Raw genomic sequence first — 12,715 nt, forward strand, 5'->3', positions numbered from 1 at the left:
ATATAACCATCTAACAGGGAACATGGGGGCAGCAGACACACCCCCCAAACTACTGGGCCTGGACAACAGCACAGATCCATTAGTAATGAGCACACACACTAGATGACATAAGAGGGTGGGCTTGTTCTTCTATTGGTCTTGCTCCCATATATTCAATTAGGTCTATGTATTATTATTAGTATTAATAACCAGATCATGCTCTACTGGGTGCAGCTCAGCCAGCGACACAGTCATCAGCAAACTCATCACAGTGGTATTACTGCTCCATCACGCCCTCCCACAGTCTGCCAGCAGGGGGCTCTGCTCCTCACAGGACTCCTCACCCAACACACCTCCTCTGCAGAAGGAGGGAGGGATAGAGAGAGGGAGGGAGGGTGGTGGGGGGCGCTGGAGAGTGGTTGGACCGGGATGGCTGGGTCCGGCCAAACGTCTGACTCACTGAACACAGCTGAGCAGCCGTGAGACCCTCGTGGTACTTACATGATTGCTTTGGAGGTTTTCCAGTAAGCTGGGGTCATTAAATCCTGCCTCCTCCATCGAGTGAGAGCTGTGACTGCAGAGACGGGGGACGAGGAGCAGAGACAGGAAAAATAATAACACATTACCTCAAAATACTCGGCAAAAATGAAAACATTACAATGACTAACTTTATTGTTGTTTTTTTTTTTTAGTTTCTCCATTTGCAAGAGGATTTCAACAGCTTCTTCAACGAGATGATTCAGGGAGCCAGACTGCATGATGGAATCAACAGAAGGAGAATCACACAGGTCAGCTTTGCTCACAGAGTCCCAGTCCATGTTAACGGTGAGAACATGGGACGTCTTTCTGCAGCCCTGACATCAACGCAAACACCTTAACGAGGATGAGGAATGATCCCAGGCCCTGAGCACGCTATCAGATTAGTTTAATGACTGTGGGAGAGTGTAGACATAATTATTTTTATTAATACTGATGCATTTATGTTGGACAATTGTGCAGTTCTACCTCAACACAATGAGCTGTGTGTGTTCCCTGTGTGTGTGTGTGTGTGTGTGTGTGTGTGTGTGTGTGTGTGTGTTTCCAACATTGCAAGATGACGAGCTGAATCCAAATATGTCATACGAAAAGCAAACTTATCAAAATTACTTACACCATCTCTGCCATTCCAAAGTAAAAATATTTATCATTTCAGAGAAGCACGGTGAGGGTTAGGAGCTCACAGGCCAATGGCAAAGGATATATTAAAGATTATATTAAAGATGGAGCACCTGAAGAGGGTGGTGGAAAGACACTTCTAATCTACGGGCCTCAACGGATCACACTGACAACACCCACATCAGCACCATTCAATATCCTGTCTCACATCATCTCTTCAGCGGGGTGTGTACGGAAATATTCTCACCTACACTTTAGGAAACGCGTGTGTGTGTGTGTGTGTGTGTGTGTGTTACCCCTACACACACACACACACACACACACACACACACACACACACACACACACACACACACACACACACACACACTCCCCCGAAGGGCACAGGCTGAACTTGCTAGCATTACAATAGATTTCAATTAAAAGACTGGAACGTTCTTCATGCAGAGGATAGTTAAAATAGCTCCCAAGCTGCATGAAATATGCATGCTTCATTTACACACACACACATACACACACACACACACACACAGAGGCAGGGCAGCACACTCATCCAGTCAGACCACCAACCCACAGCTACACCGCATCTGAGAAACGCCATCAGTCTCCCCCCAGGTGAGCGCTGCATGTTTAAGACCAACGCCCATCACAGCCCAGTGTCTTCAGCAGGGCGACACACCTGCTGAATGTTCATGTGTGTGTACATATTAGGCATCGTCTTATACTGTGGGGAAGGGAGTGGTTGGGTTTCACGTAGTCTGGGGTGGAGAGACCAGCCTGTTCGTGTTCTGCTCCGTGAGGCTCAGCGCTGCGTTCACCAGCTTCGTCATACTGTTGACGGTCCGCAGTTCAGCAAAGCAACAGTCTCCATGGAAACAGACCCCACTGCTGATGGGGTTAGCGGACCTTGATGGCCTCAGACGCTGATGGTCAAAAGCTTAATGCAATCTACCGAGGCCCCCCACTAATACCACACACACACACACACACACACACACACACACACACACACACACACACACACACACACACACACACACACACACATCCCATCATACTACATAAAGCATCACAGCATTGGATTCCCACCCTCACAGACAACACAACATTAAAAAAACCTCCTCATGCAGTGAATGAGATCCCATTCCCATCTCTAGTGCCAATGAAGCGCATAAAGAGAGCACACCCAGCAGAGTACATGAACACATACACCGCACTACAGCACACGTACGTACGAGACCCCACTACAGCGCACGTACGAGACCCCACTACAGCGCACGTACGTACGAGACCCCACTACAGCGCACGTACGTACGAGACCCCACTACAGCGCACGTACGTACGAGACCCCACTACAGCGCACGTACGTACGAGACCCCACTACAGCGCACGTACGTACGAGACCCCACTACAGCGCACGTACGTACGAGACCCCACTACAGCGCACGTACGTACGAGACCCCACTACAGCGCACGTACGAGACCCCACTACAGCCGTACGAGACCCCACTACAGCGCACGTACGTACGAGACCCCACTACAGCGCACGTACGTACGAGACCCCACTACAGCGCACGTACGAGACCCCACTACAGCGCACGTACGTACGAGACCCCACTACAGCGCACGTACGTACGAGACCCCACTACAGCGCACGTACGTACGAGACCCCACTACAGCGCACGTACGTACGAGACCCCACTACAGCGCCCACTACAGCGCACGTACGTACGAGACCCCACTACAGCGCACGTACGTACGAGACCCCACTACAGCCCACGTACGAGACCCCACTACAGCCCACGTACGAGACCCCACTACAGCCCACGTACGAGACCCCACTACAGCGCACGTACGAGACCCCACTACAGCGCACGTACGAGACCCCACTACAGCGCACGTACGAGACCCCACTACAGCGCACGTACGAGACCCCACTACAGCGCACGTACGAGACCCCACTACAGCCCACGTACGAGACCCCACTACAGTCCACGTACGAGACCCCACTACAGCCCACGTACGAGACCCCACTACAGCCCACGTACGAGACCCCACTACAGCCCACGTACGAGACCCCACTACAGCCCACGTACGAGACCCCACTACAGCACACGTACGAGACCCCACTACAGCACACGTACGAGACCCCACTACAGCACACGTACGAGACCCCACTACAGCACACGTACGAGACCCCACTACAGCACACGTACAAGACCCCACTACAGCACACGTACAAGACCCCACTACAGCACACGTACGAGAGTAGTACAGTAGAGGTTAGAGCGCAATATAGGAATACAGGAAAGACACACACACACACACACACACACACACACACACACATACACACACACACACACACACAGCTAGTCACTGTGCTCCTCTGCTACACATGAAGACGTGTGTTTTGTGGGGCTCTGCTGCACTGCTGTGGCTGGAAGAAGCTCCACCGAGCTGTCAACACGTGGCAAGAACGTCACCTGCTGCTCATGGTCACATCTCAACTTTTGCCTCTTGAAGCTAATCTAAGCACGTGACCAACGAAGAGGACCAAACCTTGGTGAGTCCGGATGATCATTTGACTAAATCAATTGTCTCGGAGAGAGATTCAAATACCGTGCTGCCCATCCTTAAAGAAACACTCTGCACGGAGCTTTCTTGATCCGCTAATAGATCACAACAGAACTTTATTGCCCAACCAAGAAACTCAGCATTGGTTTCAGTCCCATATCATATAGGCACCTCACAAAAACGATACAAATCCCAACCAATTACACATCAGCTTGATTTGTTGATGGGTTTTATTGCACTTGGCACCAAGACCTTCTACAGATCATTTATTTGTCAGGGTCAATCTGTAGCTCCCAGAGGGGAACAATGTAGAGGCAGCTTTGGTTCATTGATCATTGAAATGGTTTTCCTAAGTGCAGTTGGGTTATAAAGTTGCTTAGGTGACTTGTGTCTGTGTGATGTGGCGAGGTATGAGACGTCATCATCATCATCATCATCAAAACAAAGGGAGGAGTCTCAAGGCAGTGAGAGAAACTAAAGCGTTCATACAGACTCTGATAGGGAAGAGGAGGAGGAGGAGGAGCACAGAGAGAGGAAGGAGGCCAGGAACAGGGCCACACGAGACACAAGGATGCAACACGGACACACACAGCGACACGTCGTACAAAACAAACAAGCGCCACGTGGACAGTCCATCACGTGGACACGTGAGCTGAAGAAAGGAGCAGGACTGGCAGCGTATCTCCTGCCATCTAAATGATGTGGTTTTATTTACCGAGGTCAGATACCCCTACTGTACAGAAATGGGAAAAACACACACTCTCTCAAGCCTACACACTTTTTTTTCGTCTCTGGCCATCTGTGTTTGCATATACAATAAACACTGTACGTAAAACTCAATGATCCATGTGTTTCTCCTAAGGTCTTAAAACAACTGATAAATGTCCACAGACTGATCACAAAGTGTCAAAGAGAGAAGTAGATGTACATGATTTAAAAACACAATAAATAACTTTCTTTCCCATGCGTTAATTAAACACAGATGAATTTAACTTGGTGAAATAAATACAACCAAAGTATACACTACTGGGTTTGCACATATTAACAGATAGTAACAACATGAAGAAACCAAAACGAGCTGGATGGGACTGGACCTCCAGATGGGCCTGGACCTCCAGACGGGACTGGACCTCCAGACGGGGACACAGAAACCAGAGACCACTCTGCGCACTCCACACAACTCAGCAATGGGTGCAGTGCAGCTCCACACCATGGACAGGTGGTTATTACATCGTGATTATGGAAATACAACAAACGGGTGATAAAAGGAGCCGTGTCTAAACACAGTGGAGGAGTCTACAGGGGCGACGTGCCTCTCTGATGTTAATGAGGGAAAGCAAACCATGTTGAAAAGGATCAGAGCAAACATATATCTTTAGTTTAAGTGTACATCAAGATCTTAATTAGGACCCAATTTCTCTGTGTTTCTGACAAACTGGGTAGAATTTTTGAGTTCTTTAAAATTTAGAAAGAGAGAGGGGAGCTGAGCTCCTCAATTAGACGTCCTGATGACCTGAACACCTGATCACCTGAACACCTGATCACCTGACTCCAAGCTGCTCCTGCTACTCACGGAGCGTATCTGGAGCAAAAAGGGTGTGAAAAACGTGTCTGTACTGATAAGGGGAGTTTTGGTTTGCCATCTGTAGCTCCTCTATTGGTTTTCATTAGTGGTGTGTGTGCAAAACAGCCTCAGCAAAAACCTCAGGATCAAGACTCTACTAAAGGAACATGAGGACTCTGCAGATATCTGGGAGAAGATGTTTTTTTTTGTCTTTCCTGAAGTTTGAAACAAGTTGAGGTACAGGCAGCAGACACCAGCATGAACAGCACACAACACTGTACACAGTGAAAAAAAATAAGTGTCATTATTATTTAGGAAGGAAAATCAATCCGGATCGTTTACAAAACAGCACTCAGATCATCATGCCACTGAAGCCCACTCAACACGTTTACACCACAAGCACGGGGTGTGAACTTCACTTCCCACAAGGCACCATGGTAAGAACGCAAGACACAAGCAGGAAACACACAGCCACCCGGAGCAAAGCTTACCAGTCGTCCTCCCCGGGACTACCATCGTCCGCCTCAGACGCGTGGCTGTTGGGTGAAGCAAAGAAAGTTACAGACAAAGCGCGGAGCAGTCGGGCGTGCTCCTGTCAGGAGAACAACAGCAGCTACATTTTACACCTCGCACCCAACGCACAGGCAGAAAGGAGAGCAGGCTGAACGAGTAGTCTTAAGTATAGTTCATGTACCATATGTGAAGAAGTGATGATTTAGGACTTCATCTAGCCGGCACCTGCAGACACGTCGCTAATGATCTTAAAAGAGCAAATGCAGTGTTTTTATTTATTTATTTATTTATTTTAAAATAGAAACGACAGGTACAGACTGGTGTAGGTCTCAGAACTGAGCTATTCTGGGTATCCACCACCACAGAATGTTTAAATAAGGGAATCACCACTGATGGCATGGTGCCTCTTGTGAGAGTAAAAACAAGATGTGTGTAGGATGCTTGAAGAACACTAGCTCAGGGGCGGGGTCTGTAACCACCGCCAATCAAACGGGGTTCCACACCAACCGCCAATCAAACAGGGCCCCACACCAACCGCTAATCAAACAGGGCCCCACACCAACCGCCAATCAGACAGGGCTCCACCTCTCAAGCCATGGAAGACGAAGACATATGTAGGTAGGAGACTTTTGGACAGCACATTCTCTACCTAGAAGTCCCCTGGGTGAAGATCACTGCATCAGACTGGCAGTTGGCCATCAAACCCCCGGGCTCTGTTAAGGGAGGGCAGAGTGGCGGTGTTACTGCATCTGGGCTGTGGACGCTGCCCCCTGCTGGCTGTTGTTGAGGTGCAGGTGGTGGAGGGGAGGCTGGAGAGGCGTGCTTGCAACACGTCAATTAAACCACCTCTGCTGAGGGTCAGGACGAGGGGAGTGGTGGAGAGGGCGACCGTGTCGTACTAAGGGGCCTAGCAACTGCTGCACTGTTAGCGCAGCTTTTAAACCCACGTCGTGGTTTGGCCGGTTAGTCAAGGATATTAACAACATAATATGGGACGACCTAGACACCATCTGCTAATTTCAGCGGGTAAAAGACGTCATCTGCCCCACCACAGAGCACATCACATGCAGGGAGGAGACACTGCTCAGACCATCGAATCAAAACACACAGCTCCTCCCTACTCTGCTCAAGTGCATCTGGCCTTCGAAAAGAACCATGGAAACAAGAGTCAGTCAAAACCAGCCATGGCCATGTAGAAAAGTCTTGAATTGTGATGGAAGTCACAACAAGGGAGTAAGTTTCCAGTCTGGATCAACACCACACATACTAAAGTCAAATAGCCCGAACGCTACAAATTCACAGGAACACCAGACCTGAAAAAACAGGCCGTTAAACAGTCAGGGCGTCGGCTCCTCTTTCATGTGACGTGTAGTCTGAGTTAGGCAGACACATGCAGGTGGGCGGGCGCGTATTCTCACTTCAGACAGCACAGCCAAGGGGAATCCAGTGACCACGGGAGGAATCATCAGTCTTTTTCTCTCTCTCATCTCCCTCTGTCTCCCTCCCTCTCCCCCGACACTGGAGCACACACCCTCACGTCCGAATGTGTATGGCCTGAAGATCTGGGACACGGAGCACATGTGAGAATGCTGTTGGCTAAAGCGTGTCAAACACGGGATTATTGCCCAAATGGCAACCCATGAATATGGCAAGAGGAACTTACAGATTTTTCTTTGGGCACTGAAAAGGCATTTACATCAGAATTTACATCAGAAATTAGGAAAATAATCTACAGACTATATAGAAGGTCTGTATAAAAATACATAAATTGACTTATAATAGTATTTTAGATACTTCCAGCAGAAAGAGACAGAATGTGTCTGACTGCTCACAGCTGAACAACAAACCCCTTTCAGAAACAACAAAAACACTCAGATCTAGCTCAATTAATTAACATTTTCACCCCCAGGAAAACCTTCATTAATTAGTGTTCTACATAATTAGCCATGTGGAAAGGCAGGTCTGGGTGGGTGTTGTCAGGAGCACAGTGGAGGTTAATGCGACGGGCTCCCCTGTGCTCTCCAGAGTCCACGCACCGAGCCTACGCCGATGAGGGAGATGTTTGATAAAGCCATCTACCTGTTCCTCTCCACGTCTGAACCCAAGAACATCGAGCCACCTTAGCTCCCGTCTCCCCTCCTGTTCTAAATGCAGCCCTGCTTCGGAGACCTGAGGTCTCCTAACGTGCCCCAGAGGCTTCTGGGTGAAGCCCAGCTGGACGTCCCTCATCTCCACTCAGCAAAGTCTCGCTCAAACATGCCACAAATGCTGCAGCTTTGGGGGTTTGCTGTTGTTGTTATGAATGTACAGCAGTTCAGGATACAGATGGGGCTGTATTTAGATGAACACGGAGAGAGTGAAATACACGAGGGACACACACCAAGCCCAAACAAGGGAAGACTGAAGCAAGGCCTCAAACCAAGACGCTCATTTTAACAGGCGGGCTCCCCAGGGACTGACCGCACTCCTAATTAACAAGTTTGTTTCTTTCCCCTCAAGGAATCCAGACACAAATCTAGGCCATTCCTCACATCTCAGTTGTAGTTTAGGCATGTACAAACACACAAACACACGCACACTTTCATCTCTACTTTAAGTATGTGAAATATTTGAAAGTGGTTCTCCACTGAAAACTTGGTTCTGTTCTGCAACAAGCTCTTCTGCCTGCATTAGGACCCGGGCACCAGATGCAGAACACATCACAGCGTTAGCCTGCTGCCATCACAGGAGACCTGAATCTCCACAGAACCCTGCCACTCCCATGTGGACAGGGACACAGACCTTCCGAGGTCAGTAGACCTGTCAGTTGTGTCATAAGGCAGACACAGCTGTGATTGGCTAAGGTGTTTGGGGCTCTCTAATCAAACGCTTTGCTGCTTGCACCTGTGTGGATGGCAGCTCTTCTTTGCTGGGACAGCTGTTCTTCACTGTGTGTCGGGGCCAGAGCTCCTTACCTGATGACCCAGAATGGAATCTCTCAGAATAAGAGAGCGTGGATGAGGTACTAAAGTCTTCTAAACCTCAGAGTGACCTCTGAGATCACGCAGTGCTTATAATGGGCACAGTCTCTGGAACCAGGTGCTCCGGAGAGAGGAAAACATTACAGATATCAGTGAGAACTCCTCCACCTACACCCCCACCCCGTGGCTGATGAGGAACATGTCCTCTCATCCAATAAACTGGGGGGGGGGGGGGGAATCTGCTCTCACGTTTACAAAGAGACAATAAAGGTCAAAACCATAAGCAAGTGCACCTAAAAGGAATGTGCTAAGAAGAGCTGTGTGTGTGTGTGTGTGTGTGTGTGTGTGTGTGTGTGTGTGTGTGTGAGAGAGAGAATGTGTAAGTGTGTGTGTGTGTATTTATAGCACACCTTAGCTGTGTGCAGATATGCAGCTCCCAACCAAAAAGCCTGAAAATCCACACGTAAACACTACACTGAATAAATGTGTGTGAGTACATGAGAGATAGAGAGAGACGGAGACACACAGACACAGAGAGAGTGCAAGCCCACCCACATGCTATTTATAGCACACCTTTAGCTGTGTGCAGGCAGCTGCTAACAAGAAAAAAAACCCAACATCTTAATTGATCGAGTGTGTGTGCGTGCGTGTGTGCTCCTGTGTGTTCATGTGTGTGTGCGTGCGTGCGCTCCTGTGTGTTCATGTGTGTGTGCGTGCGTGCGCTCCTGTGTGTTCATGTGTGCGTGCGTGTGTGCTCCTCTGAGTTCATGTGTGTGTGTGCGCACCGGGAAAGAGACAGACAGAGACGTGAGGAGCCTCACCCGTAGGCCACGCCAGCGATGGTGCACTTCTTAAACTGCATCACGTTGCACGTCAGTGTTCCGGTCTTGTCGGAGAAGATGTACTTCACCTATAGCCAAACGAAGGAAGCAACACAGACGGATCCATCAGGCCAGAACACCTGGATCTCCTCCACTCTGCTCCGCCCAGAACACCTCGTCTTCGCTTCAGCGTGTGCTTCTCGTGTTCACTGTGCTCCTTTATGAGCGTGTGCACTCGTACGATACCTGACCCAGCTCCTCGTTCAGGTTGGACGTCCGGGCCATGGCAGGAGTGTTCGTGACTTCGTACAGCATGTCCGTGTCCTGCAACGAGCAATCGGACAGCACCAAGGCTTAGAACCAGGATCAAAACCAGGCTGCACACCCAGGCCCGGCCTGCCGTCTGCTGCCGGGGCACAGCCAACCTCCGCCAGACCCCCACCCCGCCGATCAAAGTGGTCCGGGAAAAGAAAAAAAAAACCACTCTGATGGCCCAGATCCAATTTTGCCATCTTTGATTTGGATAAAGATCCTCTTTCAGGCTTTGCTCAGGGGGCTTCTGAAGGGCACGAGGAGCACTCTAGATCTGGAGACATGCGGATGGATCCAGGTGGATTCAGACAGAGGAGACACAGGGTGTCTGTGCAAAGCTCCCAAATGGGAGTCTGAATTTCCACCAGTTCCACCAGTTTCCATTCAGTTACCAGCGCATGTCTCGATGGGCGGGTTTGGAAGCGCCTGGCCTCAGTGACGTGTAATAGAGTGAACAGCATTATGGGACTGAGGCAAGCTGGTGGTTCATGTTGTTGCCAGGGCCACAAACTCACCCAGTTGATGAAGAAGGCCTGCGTGAACTTGATCACCTCCAGCGTGACCAGCAGACTTATGGGAATCAAGTTGTTGAAGAGGATGATGAAGGTGAGGAAGTTCAGGCCAAAGTTAGCTGCGCCGCCATCTGCCGTAGTCCCGAGAGGAAGATGAGGAGTCCAGAGAGGGAGGAGGGGCAATACGGAAGAGTCCAGTCAGTACAGATGGCCCGCTACGGCACGAGGGAGGGGAGGAAAACAAAATGACACTGCCAGAAGCTCGCCCAACCTGAGCAGCAGCGTCTGCGTGACGTCCTGCGGCTGCGCAGACGCTACGCAGACGCTACGCCCCCACCTCTCCCGTCAGCCTCCAGCCCCTGGGTTTCCATCCCCTCCAAACAGAGGTACCACATCTCAGCCCAGCGGCGGTCCCTTTTCCCAGAGTTGGTGACGCTGTAGCAGCGGCCGCGAGGTCCAGAAACCATAACGGGGTGTGTGTGTGTGTGTGTGTGTTGGGGGGGGGGGGGGGGGTCTTGGGTGCCAGTGTGGGACAAAGGTCGGGGAAAACATGGGGAGTGTGATGGGTGTGGGACCCAGCCTCGGGTGCAGGGCAAGGGGCAGGCGGTGATGGCGACTGCTGCTACGGCGACCAACTCCGGCCAATGGTGGGGGGAGGGATGACTTCTAGGGGTGGAAGGGGACACGATGGAGTCAGATGTGCAAAGGAAGGGGTCACGGCCCAAAGCACGTTCCCCTCTGCAGGGGCAAAGAGAGGGGTGACGTTTGGCGACATGACTCAGCAGACTGGAGACCCCAGAGGGTGGAATCATACCCGACATCATTAATACGACCTTATATTCCATCACACAGGTTGAACTGTGAACGTCCGCATGTTAACAAAACAGAAAACGTTCTGTGCTTTTGTCTTTACGTGATTTTGTTTAGTGCTAGACCACAAGATCTAGATCTACCACAACATAAACATGCCTGCACAAAGCCACGTGCAGGTTAAGGCACGCACAACACTCCCCAGCACAATCTCAGCAGCCTCGGCCCTGTCCAGGGAGACACACAGCAGGTCCAGAGATGCGGCGGACGGCGACGCTGCCCCCTGCTGACCCCCTGCTGACCCCATGACCCGCTCTTTTCAACGTCCTTGCCCGGCGTCCGTAGTGGGCGGGGTGTGCTACAGCAGGTGGCACACTGCAACCTTTTATTTATTTTTATGTTTCTGCGGACCGGGACGCAGGTTCAGAAGGCCCGGGACGAACGTCACCGGCAAGGCACACGGGGGTCAAAGTTCGAGTGATTCATTCTTGTTCAGCCGTGACCCAGCCTGCTGTGGGACACGACGTCTCCGCCATCGGCGCGAGACAAACGTCTACACCACGGGAGCTCTGCGGTCCGTCCTCTCTACCGCAACCAGAAGGACAAATACGCCAACGGTGAATTCTCTCCGTGAAGTAATTCACAAGTGAAAAGTTTGGAGTGCTAGCATGAGATTTATTTTTTTTTTTTAACCAACACAGAGCTCCTTCCATACTGCGTGACATGCTCAAATAAGGAGAAATAACTTAAAACCTGCCCTCATGTCGCCTGTGGTTTTCACGCTATGAGGAAACTGTGCGAATGACTAATGGTGATCGCACGTGATTAGGACGGTGATCAGCAGGACGAATCAATGTCACCCCTTTCTTTCCTCCAGCAGAGAGAAAGAAAAAACAGTAGAACACCGAATCTCTCTCCTTCAGATGAATACAGTCAGTCTCTAAAATGGAAGGCTGAATTATGACTTCAATGTTCCTGTCCACAAGGGTGGCGGGTTCACATCAATACGTCATCTCCAGGATACTGAGCTGACATTACAGCAGAGAACAACTAATAGCTGTGTCATCTCCAGGCTAGTGAGCTGACCTCAGAGCAGAGAAACAGGTCTGGGGCTGAGTAACCCATGCCCTGTGAACAGGGAACACCAGAGGTCATAAAACAGGCCAGAATAGTTTTTGGACAGAAATGACCTTCCGTATACATATCCAGTGAGATAAAGAGAAATGGTTGTGGGGACGCGTTAATCGCTTTGAGAGGCTTGTGGCGTGTGCCCTGCACACACTAGCAGTCCGCCGCTGGGTCTCAGAATGACAACAGCCAACGACCAATCAAATAGTCTGGCAGCTCTCTGAATGTCAATGTCCCAAATTTTGAGCTATGGGCTGTCGGGGCGCATCTACCCACCTGTCAACAGTAGTGAAGACAGAGCGCACAGTCACTGAAGCAACAGGAGGAAGAGGAGGAGGAAGAGGAGGAGGAGTGCAAGGCATTTAGGAAATGTCACCCCTAATC

General features: G+C 50.3%; 1 protein-coding gene across 7 annotated transcripts in view; it reads right to left on the reverse strand.

The window, feature by feature from the left end:
* atp8a1 (ATPase phospholipid transporting 8A1) overlaps window positions 1–12,715 on the reverse strand; it is a 95,873-nt gene that overhangs the window by 45,940 nt on the left and 37,218 nt on the right. For 5 of the 7 annotated variants that reach the window (XR_013133949.1, XM_077021387.1, XM_077021388.1 and 2 more), the window contains 5 exons: window positions 10,397–10,524; window positions 9,816–9,893; window positions 9,570–9,658; window positions 5,767–5,811; window positions 481–553 (listed from right to left, as the gene is read on the reverse strand). Coding sequence is in view for 6 of the 7 variants with exons in the window: in XM_077021387.1 (XP_076877502.1) it covers window positions 481–553; window positions 5,767–5,811; window positions 9,570–9,658; window positions 9,816–9,893; window positions 10,397–10,524 (413 nt within the window). In the remaining variant the exon portion in view is untranslated. The remainder of the gene's footprint in view (window positions 1–480; window positions 554–5,766; window positions 5,812–9,569; window positions 9,659–9,815; window positions 9,894–10,396; window positions 10,525–12,715) is intronic. The other 2 variants (XM_077021389.1, XM_077021390.1) reach the window with 1 other exon arrangement.

Source organism: Brachyhypopomus gauderio, chromosome 11, assembly GCF_052324685.1.
Source record: "Brachyhypopomus gauderio isolate BG-103 chromosome 11, BGAUD_0.2, whole genome shotgun sequence".
In the NCBI taxonomy this organism is placed as follows: domain Eukaryota; kingdom Metazoa; phylum Chordata; class Actinopteri; order Gymnotiformes; family Hypopomidae; genus Brachyhypopomus; species Brachyhypopomus gauderio.